Below are 21,152 nucleotides of genomic sequence, written 5' to 3' on the forward strand. Positions count from 1 at the left end.
CCCTGAACATAGTATACACATCCCATCGGGATCCCTGTGAGTCTGGAGGGGATCCTTGCAGGATTCCTGAGGACCTGGAAAGAATACCCACAGGATCCCTATTGCCCCTATTCCCGTGTAGCTCTCTACTCTGGAGTTTCCATTCAACTGAGACTCACCTCATATGTATTTATGCCACACAGGTATTTAAACGTCCCTATCATATCTACCCTTTCCCATCTTTCCTCCAAAGTATACATATTGATATCTTTAACTCAGTCCCCTTATGACATAGACCATCAACCATTTTAGTAGCCTTCCCCTGGACCAACTCTATCCTGTTTATATCTCTAGAACAGGTTTGAAATAGCATCATTATATTTGCTTTTGGGACCACTGGAGAATGACTAAAGTCCTGAAGGATCCCTGCTTATCTGAGTTTCAGAAGATCTGTTATAAGTATGCATGAGATAAACTCACCTACATTGCTTTCATTTATCTTATGGATGGGACAGTGGCGTAATGAGGGGCTGTCCGCCCCAGGCTGTGTCTTGGTGGGGGAGCCGGCACCTTCCCTCCTCTCTGTCCACCCACCTCTTTAAAATCTTCAGTGGCAATGAACAGCATCCCCTAGCTACTGCTCATGCCTGCTTCATCTCTCCTTCTGATGTCATTTCCTGGTCAGTGCGAGCAGCTGCTAGGAGATGCTGTGTTCTGCTTCCGAAGATTTTGAAGAGGTAGGGGTGGCGCACACAACGAGGAAGAGTGCATGGGGTAAGTGTGCTCAGCATGGTGAAGCTGGGCGCCACGGCCTTGGGCACCTCCTTCTCTCATTACACCACTGAGCTGGGAGTTTCCAAGTGGAGCACAGGTTTGGAAACCTCTTGACTAGAGAAATCTATGCTTGCTTGCAATTTTGGGGATATGTTGAACCTATGTGGACGTTTGCAAGAGGTGATCATCTGTACCTAGTTTCACACAAGTTTTACAGAAGATATAAACCTTTTAAATGAAAATAAAAGTTGCTTTCACCTGAAGGTAGCAATATACGTAAATTATGACTAGGACTTCTGTTTAGGCGCATTTAAATTGTTAAGGCATTTGTTTTCCAGCTAATTATGAGTTATTTGAGTGTACAAAGCTTGGTGTTTAGGACTGATTTCACAGCACAGGTGGATTTGTACACTTTAGCAGTTCTCTATATGGAAAAATAGAGTGGAATATCCAAAGTAGGCAAACGGATAAGAGTTGAATTGCTAGAGGAAGTGCTATTTTTTTTAATTTTAGAGCTGGGGATGTTTTAATTACTGTTGATTAGAGAAACTTAAAAATCTGAAGCCCTAATTATGCCACCATATGGTTAGAAATACAAATGAAAATGCATGTGCATATATTTTTCTGGATCGTGTAAGTTGCTCTCTGCTATGCAGCATACGAGTTTTTATGAAAGTCTTGGTTACCTTTAATTTCCTGACCATTCTTGAACCATCTGAGATCAGCTGGAGGTTTGCTTCCAGAGGATGAGCACAATAGTTTGACCACGGTTCCTTCCGTAATTGGCGATGAAAATCCAGTTATCTGTGGCTTTTGAGGGACACCTAGGAGAACATATGTTGTAAGATTGTACCCTCTGATCACACTAAAACCACCCCACCCTGTAGACAATACAATTTTTTAAATCATATCTCCAAGAAAACAATAAACCTCTATTCATCTATATTGTATGATAATGGATCATAAAACAAAACAAAAAAACCCAAAAAACTAAAAGGTTAAAAGGTGGATTTGCAATTCCAGAAGTGTTTTTTTAAGAATTAAGTAAACTTCCCTAAAACAAGAGCTTCAACGCTGCCTACAAGCTTTGGGAATTGTTTCAGAGTAAGCAAAAGGGTATAATTATATACCTCACAGAACAGAATTAACCGAAACATCAACAAAATTGAGGTTATTGGCTTATCAGCAGCTTTGTCAAATATTCTACAACTATTTCAAAACCTGCATGACTCTTTATTAGGCTTGAAGACAGACAGACCCTGCCCCATCACTTAGGGCTCCTTTTACAAAGGTGCGTTAGGGCCTTAACGCACAGAATAGTGCGCGCTAATTTGCCACGTGCACTAGCCGCTACTGTCTCCTTTTAAGCAGGCGGTAATTTTTCGGCTAGCGCGCACTATAGCATATGCTAATCTTGTGCGTGCACTAAAAACGCTAGCGCACCTTAGTAAAAGGAGCCTTAAGTTTATGAATATTTTTGTATAACGCAACTGTGTTTAAGTAAAACAAAACAATAAAAAAGATTTAGGACTAGAAGAAAAAAAAAGCATCTACCTGGATTAGCTTTATTATTACAGGTTTGAATTACAGTATTAACTTGCACTGTCTGCCTTCCTCTATCTAAACTAAGTCAAGTTCAGGGACAAACAAGAAAAATCAATCAGGAAAATCTTATAAGCTGTTAGGTACACAGGTGTGCTTTGAATGAACTACAGCAATCACAGTTAATTGGGTTGCTGAATCACATAAAGCTTGAAGCTGAGACTGCTTCCCAGGCATCTCGGTGAACCCAGCATTTTCTCATGTTGGTGGAACCTTGGGGAAAAAAGAGCAGCTCCTTCAGAGGCAACAGGGTAATGAACAAGTAAAAACTCAATAACAAGAGGTAGACAGGAAGCACTAGGGAAATACAGGGAGCCGGATACGGCAGATCAAAGATGAAAACCCAGAGGTGCCAGTGCGAAAGCTCTTTCTTGCCATAAGACATTTGGTGCATCTTATATCTTTTGCTATTCAATAGTGCAAGGTCCGAAGACAAAAAAAAGTAGCATCAGATTACTGCAGGTGCAGAGTAATGTAGGTCCGCATAGAAGAATGAAGAGCCATGCTTGCTTGGGCAGTACATAGGGAAGAGGTGAGTGATTGATCCACGGGGGAGTGTGTGGCGTACTGGTTAAAGCTATAGCCTCAGCACCCTGAGGTTGTGGGTTCAAACCCATCCTGCTCCTTGTGACCTTAGGCAAGCCACTTAATCCCCCATTGCCCCAGGCACATTACCTGAATAAATTCATATAAACCATTCTGAGATCCCTGGAGAGAATGGTATAGAAAATCAAATAAATAAATAGTGGCCAGTTGTTTTAGGGCAATCCGGCAGGTTTTATTTACTAGGGTTTTGTTTTTTTTTACCATTGGGGGTGGTGTTTATCCTACCCACCCTCCATGTCCTGGGTTCTAAGTGATTAAAGGGAATTAGTTTTGTCACAGCTTGGTGATGGGAGATATGAGCCCTTTAGAGGTCCAGCGGAAAGTAATGAGTTTTGGAATGTGATACAGGAATGAAATGGGTTCTATGGTTTTACTGTGGGAGACCAGAGATATTGCTAAAATTAAGGGGCCTGAACTGCCTTGCATAATCACAGGAGTTTAGGAAGGCTTGGACTTTAGATACGAGATATAAAAATTGACTGACCATCTGGTCAGTATTAATTTATGAATACTAATAGGCTGGAAGGGGCTATTAATTTATTTGTTCAGTTATTGAAAATTATTGTTATCTTAAATATTAATGGAAATAAAGCTGTGGCCTTATTGCACCATAAATATCGTTTGTGTTTAATTGGCTGTGAGAGGATGACTATGAGTGAAAAACATTTTGCATCCAATGGTTAACTCTTGTATGGTTTATTTTTTTCTCTGTATAGTTACAGCTAAAACAAAGGGCTCTGTGATGTCAAGGGGGATAGCAGAGAATCAAAGCCTATTGATTACTATGAACATAACACCCAAGATTCCATCTAAGATTTTGTGGCAGAGCAGTGCTTACTCTGATTTAGGGGAAAACACTATTCTTTATTAACCACCATTATAGGTAAGACTGGGTATATATTAGAGAATGACACGGTGAAAAAATTCATCACTGTTCCCGTCCCCGCGGATAACTGCGGGAAATAATCCCATGTCATTTTCTAGTGTCTATTTCAACCTCGGTCCTTCTACACCAGCATTCTTCAAAGCAAAGCTTGCGAGTCAGTGGTTGTGCCCAATTATACTCTGATTCTTCCCTCTCTCCTTAAAGAATGACATGAAGTTGGTTTCCCGCAGTTATCCGCGGGGACGGGAACGGTGATGAATTTTGTCACCGTGTCATTCTCTATATATATAAATGATCTGGAAATTGGAATGACGAGTGAGGTGATTAAATTTGCAGATAACACTAAAATGTTCAAAGTTGTTAAAATGCATGCGGATTGTGAAAAATTGGAGGCGGACCTTAGGAAATTGGAAGACTGGGCGTCCAAATGGCAGATGAAATTTAATGTGGCCAGTGCAAAGTGATGCACATTGGGAAGAATAACTTGAATCACAGTTACCGGATGCTAGGGTCCTCCTTGGGGATTAGCATCCAAGAAAAGGATCTGGGTATCATTGTAGACAATACGATGAAACTTCCATCCAATGTGTGGCGGCGGCCAAGAAAGCAAACAGTCTGCTGGGAATTATTAAAAAGGGATGGTTAACAAGACTAAGAAAGTTATAATGCCCGTGTATTGCTCCATGGTGCGACCTCATCTGTAGTACTGTGTTCAATTCTGGTCTCCCAAACTCAAGAAAGATATTGTGGCACTAGAAAAGGTTCAAAGAAGAGCGACCAAGATGATAAAGAGGATGGAACTCCTCTCGTATGAGGAAAGACAACAAAGGTTAGGGCTCTTCAGTTTGGAAAAGAGACTGCTGATGGGAGATATGATTGAAGTCTACAAAATCCTGAGTGAAGTAAAACGGGTACAAGTGGATGGATTTTTCATCCCTCATAAATTACAAAAACTAGGGGACACTCGAAGAAGTTACAGGGAAATACTTTTAAAACCAATAGGAGGAAATATTTTTTCACTTAGAAAATAGTTAAGCTCTGGAACGTGTTGCCAGCGGTTGTGGTAAGAGCGGATAATGTAGCTGGTTTTAAGAAAGGTTTGGACAAGTTCCTGGAGGAAAAGTCCATAGTCTGTTATTGAGAAAGTCATGGGGGAAGCCACTGCTTGCCCTGGATCGGTAGCATGGAATATTGCTACTTCTTGGGTTTTTGGCAGGTACTAGAGACCTGGATTGGCCACTGTGAGAATGGGCTACTGGGCTTGGTAACCAATCCAGAGCTAGAAATAAGAAATTCTTATGAAATTTGAAGCTAGTCATTTGTGAAGTATCTGTGATAGTTGTAGAAGAAGAAAATCCTTTCAAAGTTGTTCAAAGGGGGAAAAGCCAACACTCTGGACCCTCAACTGTGCTATTGCTTGTAGGCATGTTCACATAAATTGGTTAGAATCAAAGAATTTTAGGGAAATCAGCGTATATCTGGGTATTCTTCAGGAAGTGAAACAATTGTGCTGTGCATTCATCTCATACGGCGAGCACAACTTTCTCCTCCTCCTCCCCTGTACCTACTGCATGCTGTTGCTGGGCAAACTTGCATTCATTATGGTTTCAAAAGTCAACTATATTGGTATTCTGTGCTATTTATACTTACCCAGAACTGTGAGGAAAGCCTTGGAAGTTTTGACAGGCATAGTAAATAAAGAACAGGTGTATTGCCCTTCGTCCGACAGAGATACATCACTGATGCTGATGCTTAGCTCATGCCAAGAAGCCCGAGACAGCTCAATTCTGTTGTCCCTCAAGGCTGAAAGAGAAAAAACAATTTTAAAAACTCTCTTAATGCAACATTGAAATAAATAAGTCTGCACAATTATATGCATATGATATATTGACCAATATTCAAAAATACTTCTGCTTAACAGGTTGTTTGTTTATTTGTTTTTTTAATGGACTAGCTTTACGTATAATTTTGGACATTCAAATTACTAAATAGCTGAAGTTATATGTGTAGATTCATTCCAGATCTAGACAAAAAGATATTACTTAAAGTGAAAATATTCAGTTGCCAAACAGATAATTTGCCTCTCCAAGCAGTGCCACATAAACAGCAAACATAACTTTAAACGGATAAATATTCATTTAAGGTTATATGTTGATTTTCATTAGGGGTGCTTAAATAGATGGGGGAGCAATTATATAAAGGTCACCCAAACTTGGGTGCCAAATTGCTGAGCCCTGTGTGCAAATTTTGTAATAGCATTTAGGTGCCCAAATTACTTTATAGAATAGAACATAAGTCAGCATTTCCATGTCTACATTTAGAGGGGAATTCATTAAGTAATGTTAGGCCTTTAAATTGCATCAATTATCAAGTTTATCAAGTTTATCAAGTTTATTAACACAATTTGATTAATCGCCTATTATAATCACTAAGCGATGTACATAGCAAAAATATATCAAGTAAAAAGGGGTTAACATTTTAACAAAAGAACATTTAACTTGAACAAACATACAGTTGGGAAGGAAAAGATGAAAGTTACAATTTTTGTTTGGGGTAGAATAAGGAAATAACAATAGGTAAAGGGGAGTAATAACCTCAGCAATTTTAAATTTATTATACTTTAAACATTAAAAGCATCTCTAAATAAATAAGATTTTAAAAGTTTTTTAAATAATAAAATATCTTTTTCATTACGAATGTATTGGGGAAGGGCGTTCCACCATAGGGGACCTGTCACCGAAAAAATGTCGGCCCTTCTTGTACCAATGATTTTTAGGGAAGGTACTGAAAGAAGATTCTGGTTGGAAGAGCGAAGAGAGCGTTGTGTATTATAAGGTATCAAGAGTCTAGATATGAATTGGCCCTTGCATGACTTCAGTAGCCCTCCCACCACTTGAATAAAAACCGAGGCAATATTTAAGTTGCCACAGATTATATAGTAATGAGATGCAAAATGTGAAAATGCATGTTTTGCAACTGATTACTATGTAAATACCCCAGTAAAACACTGCAAGTCACTTTAGGCCCAAAATCCACCAAAAATAACCTCAGCTTTTTGTTGGGGTTATTTTACCATCCAAGAGCATCAAGCCGCCATGGCTGATGCTACTAGGCTTGAAAATCTAGATTCTTCCAGTCCCTCCTTGACTTAAATCCCTCTTGCACAAGGCCCTCTCACTCCCCATAGGAGATAACTTTAAAAATCATTGGTTGTCTGGGGGAGTGTTCAAGCAGGAGTGATGCCCAGTAGCTTCTGCCTAGTCCACTGTGAAGGTGCTGGATACACAATGGCACAACTATCACTTGTAATTAAGCAATACTTCTGCTAGGGTATCTTTTTTAAGTCAGTATATGAACTGGATATGAGTGACTGGGTATCGCTCCTGCCTGAAGACCCCCCCAAACCATCAATGAACTCCCCAAGGACCACCAATGATTTTTAAAGGTAGCTCCTATGGGGTATAGGTGGGCCTTGTGTTTGGGGGAGGGCTTAAGTCATGGAGAGTACCCAGACCATCAGACCAGGGAGCACTGGGCCATAACTTTGCGATCCAATACTCCCAGGCTGCAGGAATAATGATGCTTGCAAGGTGGCTCGTAAGCAGTGTTATTCTCTTACCCTGGGATTCAGCACCCTCTGGTACTGGGATCCTGCAAGCTGCAGAATCCTGTGGTGAATCAAGGTGCAGTAAAAGGCAAAATTTTACCACACCTTGACAAAATCTCTCCTTAGCAACTATCACTAATGCCATATAAAAGGCAGATATAAATGTGGGCACATAAATGTTGCATTTTAGCAGATAACTTATAGTATTCATTAAGTTACACATGTAAGTGTGGGATCCGTCCATCCACCTTCCCCTATAAATCCCCTTTTCATTTCTATTTATGAGACCTGTGCATTCACATTCTAGAATACTGCTGAATGTAACATTCATGCGTGTGAGTGCTTGTATTCTATATTCTTAGCATGTGAATGATGCTAACATTTAGGCATTAAGGGGCTGATTTTGTAAGGAGCGCCTGCCGCATGTCAGTCACAGGCAGGTGCTGCTTTCAGAATCAGGGATACCGGCGCCTAGCAAGGATTCTAGGCGTGGGAAATGTAAGCCAGGGTTTTACAGGCCTATAATTCCAGAGCCTAGGGTCCTTCCAGAATTGTGGCTAGCATCGCCTAGTAAAGCAGTAGCATGGTCCCACACCCTAAACACGCCCACTTCTCGGCTTCAAAGCCACTAGGTGATGCTAGGCGCCATGAACCTAGGTGCCAGTCCCGGAGGTTGCCTAGCATCACCTAATTTTTTGTTTTGACAAGGTTTTAATTGTTTTTTTTAATAGCACAACCAATTATCAGACCACTTAGAACCAATTAAAACTCTTAAGTTAGTAGCTGGTAGGTGCGATCTAGGCACTTGCTGCTGACTAATTTTTGGCGGCTTATCAAGAATCTGGCTTTAAGGGATAATTCTCTATAGGTGACCAAAAGGGGGTTATACGCAGAATTAAGGGACTAGTAGCACTGAAAACCCACATGAAAATCCATTCAAAGTACTATCCCCTAGCAAGCTGCAACATTATGAAATGTCAAAAACAGAAATTCACATAACTCCACTGACCTTCTGTGATAAATAAGTATAAAGTTAGCTAAAAATGATAGACACAAACTGCTAGAGTGGTTATTCTGAAAACAGTTTCAAAATACAATATTTAAATCATCAAAATGTCTAGTTAATGGTGTTTTCTGTATATAGTTACAATGGTCTGGTGTACCAAATAAAATTCAATGGCAGACCACCCTCAACCTATGGGCTATAGGTTGCATACCCCTGAAGTGGAGAACTATACAAAATGAATACCTTTAAGTAATCTAAACAGCCCTGGGAGTAGCTGTAAATCCCAAGGTTGATCTTAGAGGACATTAATGTGCATTCCCCTTCCTCTGTAATGGGGGGTCCCCCCCCACCACCAACAGGAGCACCAACATTTCTAAGTAAAGTGGGGGGGTTCCCTCCCCCACGACCCCCCTCAGAGCGCTTTAAAATACTGTTTAAATCTCATGCTCACGTTCTGCGTGCGATTGTCTGGGCAGTATTGTCAGCACGTCTTTGTCTCACGTGCGATTGACCTGTCACCCACCATTTTAGTAGCCTTCCTCTGAACCAACTCCATCCTATTTATATCTTTTTGAAAGTGTGGTCTCCAGAATTGTACATAATATTCTAACTGAGGTCTCACCAGAATTTTATACAGGGGCATCAATACCTTCTTTTTCTTACTTGCCATACCTCTCCCTATGCATCCTAGCATCCTTCTAGCTTTCACTATTACCTTTTCAACCTGTTTGACCACCTTAAGATCATTACCTACTATCACAGCCAGGTCCCACTCCTCTTATGTGCACAAAAGTTCTTCACCCCCTAAACTGCACCATTTCCTTGGGGTTTTGTAGCCCAAATGCATGACTGTGCATTTCATTGCATTAAATCTTAACTGTCAAATTACAGACCATTCTTCAAGCTTCGCTAGGTCATTTCTCATGTTGTTCACACCATCAAGGGTTTCTACTCTATTACAGATTTTGGTATCATCCACAAAGAGGCAAATCTTACCCAACAGAACTTCAGCAATATCGCTTACAAAAATGTTAAAAAGAACAGGCCCAAGAACGGAATATTGAAGCACACCACTGGTAACATCTCTTACCTCAGAGCAATCTCCATGTATTACTAATGTTTGTCGCCTTCCACTCAACCAGTTCCTCACCCAGTTTGTCACTTTGAGGCCCATACTGAGGGCACTCAGTTTATTTATTAGACACCTGACTGGAACATTGTCAAAGGCTTTGCTAAAATCTAAATATATCACATCTAGCGCACATCCTCTATCTAATTCTCTGGTCACCCAAAGAAATTGATCAGATTTTCTGACAAGACCTACCTCTAGTGAATCCATGTTGCCTCCAGTTTTGTAATCCACAGGATTCTAGAAACTTGACTATTTTCTGTTTTAAAAGTGTTTCCATTAATTTGTTTACTACAGAAATCAGACTATCAGCCTGTAATTCCCTACTTCTTCCTTACTTCCACTATTGAGGAGAGGGACTACATCAGCCCTTCTCCAGTCCTCCGGTACCACTCCTAACTCTAGACTCGTTGAAAAGGTGAGTCAGCGGAGCTACCAGAACTTCCCTAAGTTTCTTCAGTACCTCACTTGTACACCATCTGGCCTATAGCCCCATCGCTTTTTCTACTTTTAGTTTAGCTAGTTCCTCACAAAGATGCCTGAAGAGTTCACAAAGAGTAAAATGCCAAAAGAGTAATACTGTATACAAATGTTGGGTCCAATATTAAAACAAAAAGCTGAGCACCTAAATTTAAGCACCTTAGGAGATTATAAGCACCATTTTGTATACAATATTAAGCCAAAACTGGACATTCCCAGTTTCCTGGGTATTTTATAAAGGACTCTCTGAAAGCAGAGCCTTTTATAAAATATGAGTACATACAGCAATGTGCAGGAAAACGCATATTTTCTTGGACCATAAGTCCCCCTCCTCTTTTAAATCTATACATCCCATGGCATATCTGTGTAAAAATACTGGCACTGAAAATTGGCATTCATATATGTATTCCATTTCCATGTGTAAATGCCACCATTTAGATGCATGATGTCATACAGCCCTTTTTAAAATAACCTCCATAATTTCTTAATTTAGAAAAGGTAAAGAAGATATATGGCTTCTGCAAGATCTTGAGCATCCTTTGTCAAATACACAGAGAAAGGCGAAACTCATATCTCAATGAAACAAACACAGTAGCCTGTGAGTCTGCTTGCAGAAATAAACTGGTTATCGCAGGAAATTTTTCTCTAGATGCCAAGTCATTTAATTATTATTCAAATGAGTTCAATGACATATATTTTGTGGCATACTCCACACAACACCACAGACTCTCATTTCAGTTCTCCTTGAGGCACAATTAAGGTTTGCAGAAAACTGCCTCATTGTGCCATTTTCCATGTGTAATTTTGCTATGTGCAAATTGCTAATGAACATGTTTGCATGATTCTTCAACTCCAAAATAAAAAGCTACATAAACAAAAATGGCAAATAATGGGGATTATTTTACAAGCTTGTCTGAGTAAATTGTAGCATTTACAGAGGTCGGCTGAATACATGCGCTAATAGTGATTTCAGAAAGCTGCTATTTACACATGGAGATTCCACATCATGCAGAGATTTAAGGGGGCGTGGTTGGGAATGATTTGTGTGAGACAAAACCTATAGGTGTATTCCCCATTTTGCAAAAGGAATACATATTTACATTTTAAAAAATCTCCAGTTTTTTACACTAGTTCCAGTACACACAATTTTTTCTTCAGCATTTTCACCTCCATTTTATGAATCTCCTAATGTAACACTAAGCAAGATTATATTGACTAGGTTGACAGCAGGTAAAGTTATGTAAGCGATAGGAGGAAGCGCAAAACGACATGGTGTATTAAGTGGTTTACAATCAGGTACTCAAGCATTTTCCCTATCTGTCCTCGTGGTCTCACAGCCTATCTAATGTACCTGGGGCAGTTAAGAATTAAGTGACTTACCCAGGGTCACAAGGAGCAGTTCAGGGTTTGAACTCACAACCTCAGGGTGCTGAGGCTGTAGCTCTAACCACTATGCCACATTTTCCTGACTATTTAGAGGTTGATAAGGATAAAGCTGAATTGCTTAACAATTATTTCTTTTTCTCTGATCAAAGATGAAGGGCAGGGGTAGAACTGCAGAAAACAAATAGAAATGGGAATGGATGAGTAGTAGACCAAGACAGATTCTTAGAAGACTGTTATTTGTGAGGAGATAGCTAAATTAAAACTAGACAAAGTGAAGGGGTCTTTGGGATACATCCGAGGATACTCAAGGAACTCAGAGAGGTTTTGGTGGCTCCATTGTCTAAACTTTTCAAAAGTCTGAAGTAATCCCGAAGGACTGGAGAAGGGCGAATATGGTGCCTCTGCACAAGAGCAGAAGTAAGGAGGAGGTTGGGAATTACAGGCCTGTTAGACTGACCTCAGTGGTGAGTCAACTAATGGAAACCATTCTTAAGCAGAGGATTGTGCGGTTTCTAGAATCAAATGGACAGCAGGACTCGAGGCAGCATGGATTACTAGAGTAAATCTTATCAGACAAATCTGATTCATTTATTTTTTCACTGGGTGACCAAAAGGTTGAATATGATAGGAGATGCGAACATGAATTTTAACAAAGCCTTTGACATAGTTCCACATAAGTGGCTGATAAATAAACTGCGTGCCCTCAGTATGGGCCCTAACTGGGTTAAAAACGGGTTAAGTAAAAGGAGACATAGGGCTGTGGTAAATGGAGTTTGCTCTGAGGAAAAGGGTGTTATCAGTGGAATCAAACTTGATCCAAACTTTATTCAGAAGATTTGAATGTACAGGGTGCAGTCCAAAAACAAAAACAAAAATACACAGTAGTTCAGTTGTGGTATAGATCTGACACGGTCCGTGTTTCGGTCAGAAAAGACCTTCTTCTGGGGTCCTGTGAGGGTGTATGAACATAAATAATATGTTTAAGAAAAAGAAGAAATAGAAATGGATGTAGGCGAAAAATTAAAATGTGACTGCAGTGCAGGCTAGGGAAGGAATTATACCAAGTAAAAATGATGGCTAACAAGGTGCAAAAACTAGATATGATAGTGACTACAAAGTGGATGACAAGGTGACAAATGGCACCAGAGATGCTTGTGCGAATTGAGATGAGCAATGAAATATGGCAGATGAGGGACCAGAAATGCTGTTACGAGTGTACTGTGAGATACTAGTGACCACAAAGGATGATATGCTGGGTTTTCAGGATTTCCCCAATGAATATGCATGAGATCAATTTGTATGCACTGCTTTCATTGTATGCTAATAGATCTCATGCATATTCACTGGGGAAATCCTGAAAACCCGACTGGATTGCGGCCCTCGAGGACCGACTTTGACACCTGTGTCCTACAGGAATGAAACGTTAAGGAGGAAAAAGGAACCAATGTGACATGCTCATGACTCAGGGACAACCCACAAAGCTTGCGTGCCAAAACATAGACAAGGGTCCTCTTTTACTAATGTGCGCTAATCGATTTAGTGCATGCTAAATGCTAACGCGTGCATGTTAGCCCATGGATGCATTAGCGCTTAGCGTGCGCTAATCGGTTAGCGCACCTTAGTAAAAGAGGGGGTAAGTGCGATGAGACCGTGTGATTGAGCTATGATTGATCTGCCTAAAAATGGGGGTCATAAAAAGGGCTGAAAACTGCTAGGGGAGAAGGCACGGTGACTCCAGAAGATTGTCCTGATGAATGGAGAAAGCCGGTAAGTAAATATGAGACCCATGAAGTGGTAACAGAATTACAAAGAAATCTGTTAAGGAAACCATATTAGTAAATGTGCTAGGACCACATATGAGTGAGGGAATGAAAGATCATATAAATTGGAAGAAGTAGAGGAAATAAAGGAAAACTTACAGGTTGCGCGTTGCTGAATAAGCGTGACTGCCTAGTCCGCAGAAAAAAAGACGCTGTGGGAAAAGTGAGCCTAAAAGGTACCACAAGATGTCGCAGCAGTGATGTGAAGACCACAATTCTGATTCTGAGTTTTTGGAAGTCGATTTGGGGACATATTAATAATATTTTAGATTCTGAGATTCCTTTATCTTATGAAGTTGTGATTTGTGGGACTATATTGTATGTTAAAGATCCCCTAGATAAATATAGGAGGCGATTGTTTTTAATTATGACAGGTACAGCTATACAATTAATTATGAGAAACTGGAAAAATTGGGACCGTTTAAATTTCACATTCTGGTGGGCAAATTTATGTTTAAATTATAAATATGAGAAAATGAATGCTGATTTGTTGGGAAATATAAAAATTTTTAAATTAATATGGGGCCCATTGATGTCGTTTGTAGATTTATTATAGTTTTGAATTTGTTGTTATATCAAATGCACATCCAGAGGGAGGGGGGGTGGATTTTTCTTTGTTGTTTTTTTATTGAATGATCGGGTGGGTGGGTTGGATTGATTTGGGTTTTGAATAATTAAATATTTATATAGGTGCTTACTATTTCTTTATAAAGATGAAAAATATGACATTTGCACTTTTGGAAGGTTATGAATATACTTCATCAATAGCTATATAATAATTTTTGATGGGAAAATGTGTTGATCTTATTATATATTCTAAGGATTTTAAGTGATGTATAAAGTATAAAATGTATTTTTCTTGTATTCACTTAATGAAAGTATTAAAAATGAATAAAGATATTTAAAAAAAAAGTAGAAGACCACAAAAGAGTGAAAACAATACTATAGACAGAACAATTACAGAGCATCATCGAAGAATTTCTGACTAAATGTGATGTGAATATGTGTTGGCTGGAAGTGTAAGATTGTGGTAAAAAAAACCCAAAATGAGCAGCATATATAGTGATAAGAAAGAACAAGCTCCGAACCACATAGGGAGGAGCGATAACAAATCGGCCGAAGCCTTGGGGGCCAATCGGCTAGGTGCGGGGGGGGGGAAGGGGGGGTAGGATAGATTAGGGTGAGCGGAGGGGAGGTCGCCCCTTTCGATCCGGCTTCACATGAGGCGGACGCGGTTTCCCTTCCTCACCCCACTACAGAAACATTTTGTTTGCCTCTTACCTTACTAGAGTGCTCCCGCGGAGCTAGAAGCTGGTAGGGCGTCCTCATGGGCGCTTCCGGCTCTTGTCTCCAGTGAGCGAGTGTGGGCCCGACCCATTGGGAGCGGAAGGGAGATCGTGGGAGACATTTCTGCATGTCTCCTAATCGGCAGGTTTGTCTCCCCCACGCACATCGCGGAACTGAACCCCTGGGGCGAGGCGGCTCACTCTCCTACCAGCGTGCACTCTCTCCTACGGAGTCACGCGCGAGGGTGGGCTGAGACGTTAGGCCGCTGCACACGCGGCCGGCCGCAATCCCCGAGCTTTGCATGACTCCTAGTTGGCGGGTGGGTCTCTCACTGATGTCGCTGGCTCACTCACGCCTACGGAGGCACGCGGAACGTGAGTCGCGTGGCACACCCCTGACTCCCCCTTTTGATTCTGCCGCCTGCCAGAGCCCTCCGAGTCTCAGGGGGGCCGCCGCACACGCCAGAAGGAATCTCCGGCGTGGCTGGGCGGTGCGCGTGGCCGGCCGGTCGATACGCCGGACTGGGGGGGTGGCCCAATGCGTCCGGCGGTTGGGAGATGGGGGAATTGGGGTCTCCGTCCTTCGGCGGCCCGCGCGGCTGCGGGCTCCGACTGGGCCCATCGCTGGGTCCCAGCCTCCTGGGCCTGGTCTTCGGCCTGGAACGGCGTACACCTACTGGCCCCAGCGCAGCCGGTTTTGGCTGTGCGGCCAGTCTGCTGAGGGCTCCGACGGGGCCCATCGCTGGGTCCCAGCCGCCCGGGAGCGGTCTTCGGCCTGGAGCGGCGGCCACCTACTGGCCCCGGCGCAGCCGGTTTTGTCTGTGCGGCCGGTCTGCTGCGGGCTCCGACGGGGCCCATCGCTGGGTCCCAGCCGCCCGGGCGCGGTCTTCGGCCTGGAGCGGCGGCCACTTACTGGCCCCGCCGCGGCCGGTTTTGGCTGTGCGGCCAGCCTGCTGCGGGCTCCGCCGGGGCCCATCGTGGGGTCCCAGCCGCCCGGGAGCTTTTAAAACATGGAGCTGGCTTAGTGGCTCATTGGCATGGTTTGCAAGCTAAGTGGAAAGGCTTGGGATTAATTATTGGCAATATAGAAAGTGAGGAAATAAATCTCTGACGCCAGGTCGCAGTTCTGCTTCTCACTGAACAGATAGCCTGAAGGAGTAGGAGAAAACAGCCTGCTAGCAAATTAGAAAAAGCCCTGCAAACTTGTTTAAAATCAATGTGAAAGTTATTTTCTGGAAATCTGTCTTAGTAAAAATTAAATTAATGTGACACAGTGGTAGACTAAGCTTTGCCAATGGGATCAGATCGGGGTGGTCTTCGGCCTGGAGCGGCGGCCACCTACTGGCCCCGGCGCGGCCGGTTTTTGGCTGTGCGGCCAGTCTTCTGCCGCGTACATGCTTCTTAGGAATGCACCTAAATTTGAGCACCCAAATCTGGGAAATACTGCAAAAGTGACATCATTCCCAGGGCTTTGAGAATTCAAGAAGTCCTAAGCTATTTCCTAATGATGAAAGTTTTGTGGAAAATTGAATAGTATATTAAATTAATGTTCCCTTGACTTATTACTGTACTGCTTTCAGAATCGAGGCCTTACTTAATTGTTTCAAAATATACATGAAAAAATATTATTCACTAAGCTGCCATAATATTTAACAAAGTCCCTTGTAAGCAACCTTCTCATTTATGTCTGTAAATGAAATGCAAACATTCAAGTATACACCATACGGTGTTACAAAAAGTGCCGGTTACTGCCTCCTGCAATGAACTTGATAAATCTGAATAATCTAAATTTTTTTTTTATTGCAACCATCCTTAACTCGATATATTGTTGAAAATGATTATATGCCAAAAGTACTTTGGCTCAACAATTAATCGCTCTCTTTCTTTTAAATAATGGGATCACTGTTGTGTTTTGTTTCTTCTGCAGTTAGAAAAGTTATGTTCGTTAAGGACATAGAACTAAAAAGAATATAACTTGGTTACAAGATATTCATACTTCTAGATAGTTATTATTTTTAAATTGCTATTCCGCTTAAAACTTAAGCGGATTACATGAAAATCACATGCATAAGCTCTTACATATAATATTTAAAGCAACGTCTGCCATTACATCTATCTTCTATTATCAGAATATCTAATTATATACTGTACATCTGCAGGACTTCTCCGACTTAATGATTGAGAACAGGGGTTCTCCTTAATACGTTTCTGCTATATATAACTTAACCTCCCAATCACTCAAGCCACAAGTTGGAGGCCTCTCGGTTTCTTGTACATGCCATGCTTATTGGTCCCACCCTACTCCATTCGCTTCTCGGCGCAAGTTACGATCCACGGTACAACAAACGATAGCCATGCTCGTTATTAGCGGGTTCTTTACCGGCCGCAAGCTACGGGCAAGATACATCAAGCCCTACACACACGACTCCCGCCATAGGTGCATCCTAACCTTCTTGGTTCCCCTTGATCTTGCAATCTCATTTCCCTCTTCGTCACCGCTACACAAGTCTCTCTCATCTCCCCTTGTACTGCCCCGGACATCCTGTATTCGTCCATTGATTAGTCATTGACATACGGCAGCTACTGTAGCTGCATAGGGCAAATGGCTTAGCCTTGGATAGGATCTCCCGAGATCCACTCGGCGGGGACTTACATTCACAGGTCCGGCCCTTAGACTTCGATTCACGGCTCTGATGCGTACTACTGTACAACACTTGCTACATACGGGAGCACAGGTAGTTGGGTGGTTTCGTCTTCCATGAATCCTACAACCGAGATCCAGGCATTTTACAATGGTATCACTTTATCTTCTTTTCGCGTGGAGGTAAGGAGGAGGCCGTTACAGCATTACTGGGTTATCTGACGGGGCTTCCTTAAATTTTCTTTCTGGACCTTTGCGGGCCCATTATACGAGGACGCTATACGAGCTCCATTAGCCTCACTTCCTGCACACCTCAGGTATTAACGGTTTTCTTTCCCACACAGTCTATTCATACTTTCTTGCTTACGACCTCATTACCAGAGACCACAACAGCTGACATCTGGAATCCTGTACTCGCAATCAGCGGCAGTACGATAATCAGCATCTGGGAGGTAAGTTCGATGCATGAAGGGACAGGGCTTTAGAGGGATATAGATGGAATCGGCGTGCTCACATATCGGCTACAGATAGAACAATTTTACATTGGTTATATGAAAGTTATAAAGGGATAGAAGCTGGGTCCTAAATCAAACGAATTGACAAGGAAGTTGGCTAGATTCTGGCTTTAAATTCACAAATTATATTAATTTACCTAAGGGGTCTACTTTCGCTTAATTCACAAATTATATTAATTTACCTTAAGGGACCCTTAAGGGACCTACTTTGCTTTATCCATTTAACGACTTACATAGGGGATTTTATAAGACCTTCAGAAGGAGAGTTTACTTTACCTCAACAGCATCTACGGGACATTATGTCCGATGCCTCCCTTACGGTTTGCATTACTTCCAGACCGACTACACACAGGCTAGGCTTATCAGTACATTGGATATGCTCCTCTGTACAATGGCTAGGCTTATCAGCACATTTCCTGTGCTCCTATGTACAATTGGCTAAGCTTATCAGTACATTGGATATGCTCCTCTGTATCGGTGCATGGGTGATGCTCCTCTGTACATTGGCTAGGCTTATCAGTACATTGGATATGCTCCTCTGTATCAGTACATTGGATATGCTCCTCTGTATCAGTACATTAGATATGCTCCTCTCTACATTGGCTAGGCCTATCAGTACATTGAATGTGCATTGGCTAGGCTAGGCTTATCAGCATATTGCATTTGCTCCCCCGTACATTTGCTAGGCTTATCTATACGGCCTATCAGCACATTGCATTTGCTCCTCGGTGCATTGGCTAGGCTTGTGTACATTGGCTAGGCTTATCAGCACATACAGTTGCTAGGCGTTCAGCACCTCGGTACATTGGCAACGCTTATCAGCACATCGCAAATGCTCTACATTGGCTAGGCTTATCACAGCAGAGGCTTCCGCGGCCTCAACTGCAGCGGCAGCTTCTACGGCAGCACAATATCAGCAATATACAACAGCAGAGGCTTCCACTGCCTCATCTGCAGCGCCAGCTTCTACGGCAGCACAATATCAGCAATATACAACATCAGCGGCTCTAACAGCATTGGCAACGCTTATCAGCACATTGCATGGCTCCTCGGTACATTGGCAACGCTTATCAGCACATCACAAATGCTCTACATTGGCTAGGCTTATCACAGGCTTATCACAGCAGAGGCTTCCACGGCACTACCCATGCAGTGGGTTGCATATATATTTGGAGCGCAGTACCCGTGCAGTGGGTTGCATATATAGATTTGGAGCGAAGTACCCGTGCAGTGGGTTGCATATATATTGGGAGCGCAGTACCCGTGGGTTGCATATATATAGTTGGAGCGCAGTACCCGTGCAGTGGGTTGCATATATATATTTGGAGCGCAGTACCCGTGCAGTGGGTTGCATATATATATTTGGAGCGCAGTACCCGTGCAGTGGGTTGCATATATATTTGGAGCGCAGTACCCGTGCAGTGGGTTGCATATATATATTTGGAGTGCAGTACCCGTGCAGTGGGTTGCATATATATTTGGAGCGCAGTACCCGTGCAGTGGGTTGCATATTTTCAGCACAATATCATATATATTTGGAGCGCAGTACCCGTGCAGTGGGTTGCATATATATTTGGAGCGCAGTACCCGTGCAGTGGGTTGCATATATAGATTTGGAGCACAGTACCCGTGCAGTGGGTTGCATATATATTGGGAGCGCAGTACCCGTGCAGTGGGTTGCATATATATATTTGGAGCGCAGTACCCGTGCAGTGGGTTGCATATATATATTTGGAGCGCAGTACCCGTGCAGTGGGTTGCATATATATTTGGAGCGCAGTACCCATGCAGTGGGTTGCATATTTTCAGCACAATATCAGCAATATACAACAGCAGAGGCTTGCAGTACCCGTGCAGTGGGTTGCATATTTTCAGCACAATATCAGCAATATACAACAGCAGAGGCTTCCACGGCCTCAACTGCAGCGCCAGCTTCTACGGCAGCACAATATCAGCAATATACAACATCAGCGGCTCTAACAGCAGAGGCTTCCACGGCCACCGGTACATTGGCAACGCTTATCAGCACATTGCATGTGCTCCCGGTACAGCACATCGCATGTGCTCTACATTGGCTAGGCTTATCAGTACATAGCATGTGCTCCTCGGTACATTGGCTAGGCTCATCAGTATAGGGCCATAGATATATGGTGGGTTGCATATATAACTTGAGTAAGCTGAGACAATGAAGTTGTTAGCAGGACCTTCAGTTGATGAAGTTTTGCAAATATCAGTTGATGAAGTTTTGCAAATATCAGTTGATGAAGTTATCCGTACCTTGGCATATATAGTTGGAGCGCTGTACCCGTGCAGTGGGTTGCGTATATTTCATTACACTGAGGCGATTCATTACGAAAAGTTATCAGTACCTTTGCATATCCAGGTTCATTACACTGAGGCGATTCAGTACTAAAAGTTATCAGTACCTTTGCATACCCATGCAGTGGGTATCATATAGGCCGCAGCTACAGCACTTGGGGGGAACCCGCGATAAGCGAGGTTTCGCTATCCCGGGTAGTGGAGGGTAAGCACAGCATATGAGTCAACGACATACACCTTTACATTGCTTAGGAAATTGGGCATGTCACCTTGCTTGGACGGCAGGGAGGCCAGGCCCTGATCTTCACAGCAACGTACTGCTGATGAGAGGACACATCCTTGAACGGGATAGGTCCAGCGAGCAGGGGAAGCTGTTACGGCAACTCAGATTCGGAGAGGATGAAGAGGCATATGCTGTGCACCTGATCATGTGGTGGTCATACCTGATTGGTTATTCTGCTCAATTGATGATAGTTGTGATGTAATAGTGCTGTTATGGCTGCGGCCTAATAAATTCCACACTAGTTGAAAACGCTTGTGTAGTGTCTTTGTTTTCCGGACCAAGGGGTTGAGCACCAAGTGCTGAGTGCACGATTTGAGAACAAGCTCCGATCCACATAGGGAGGAGCGATAACAAATCGGCCGAAGCCTTGGGGGCCAATCGGCTAGGTGCGGGGGGGGGGGGAAGGGGGGGTAGGATAGATTAGGGTGAGCGGAGGGGAGGTCGCCCCTTTCGATCCGGCTTCACATGAGGCGGACGCGGTTTCCCTCCCGCCCACCCTCTACTTCTGTCGCAGCCAGACTGGAAAGGAGGGTAAGCACAGCATATGAGTCAACGACATACACCTTTACATTGCTTAGGAAATTGGGCATGTCACCTTGCTTGGACGGCAGGGAGGCCAGGCCCTGATCTTCACAGCAACGTACTGCTGATGAGAGGACACATCCTTGAACGGGATAGGTCCAGCGAGCAGGGGAAGCTGTTACGGCAACTCAGATTCGGAGAGGATGAAGAGGCATATGCTGTGCACCTGATCATGTGGTGGTCATACCTGATTGGTTATTCTGCTCAATTGATGATAGTTGTGATGTAATAGTGCTGTTATGGCTGCGGCC

At 42.8% G+C, this 21,152-nt stretch overlaps 1 protein-coding gene across 5 annotated transcripts in view; it reads right to left on the reverse strand.

Moving 5' to 3' along the window:
* The window catches only part of CADM2 (cell adhesion molecule 2), a 1,574,179-nt gene that overhangs the window by 265,022 nt on the left and 1,288,005 nt on the right, over nt 1-21,152 (reverse strand). For all 5 annotated transcript variants that reach the window (XM_033943857.1, XM_033943858.1, XM_033943855.1 and 2 more), the window contains 2 exons: nt 5,498-5,650; nt 1,440-1,577 (listed from right to left, as the gene is read on the reverse strand). In XM_033943857.1, the coding sequence (XP_033799748.1) occupies nt 1,440-1,577; nt 5,498-5,650 (291 nt within the window). The remainder of the gene's footprint in view (nt 1-1,439; nt 1,578-5,497; nt 5,651-21,152) is intronic.

This window comes from Geotrypetes seraphini, chromosome 4 (genome assembly GCF_902459505.1).
Source record: "Geotrypetes seraphini chromosome 4, aGeoSer1.1, whole genome shotgun sequence".
Lineage (NCBI taxonomy): Eukaryota > Metazoa > Chordata > Amphibia > Gymnophiona > Dermophiidae > Geotrypetes > Geotrypetes seraphini.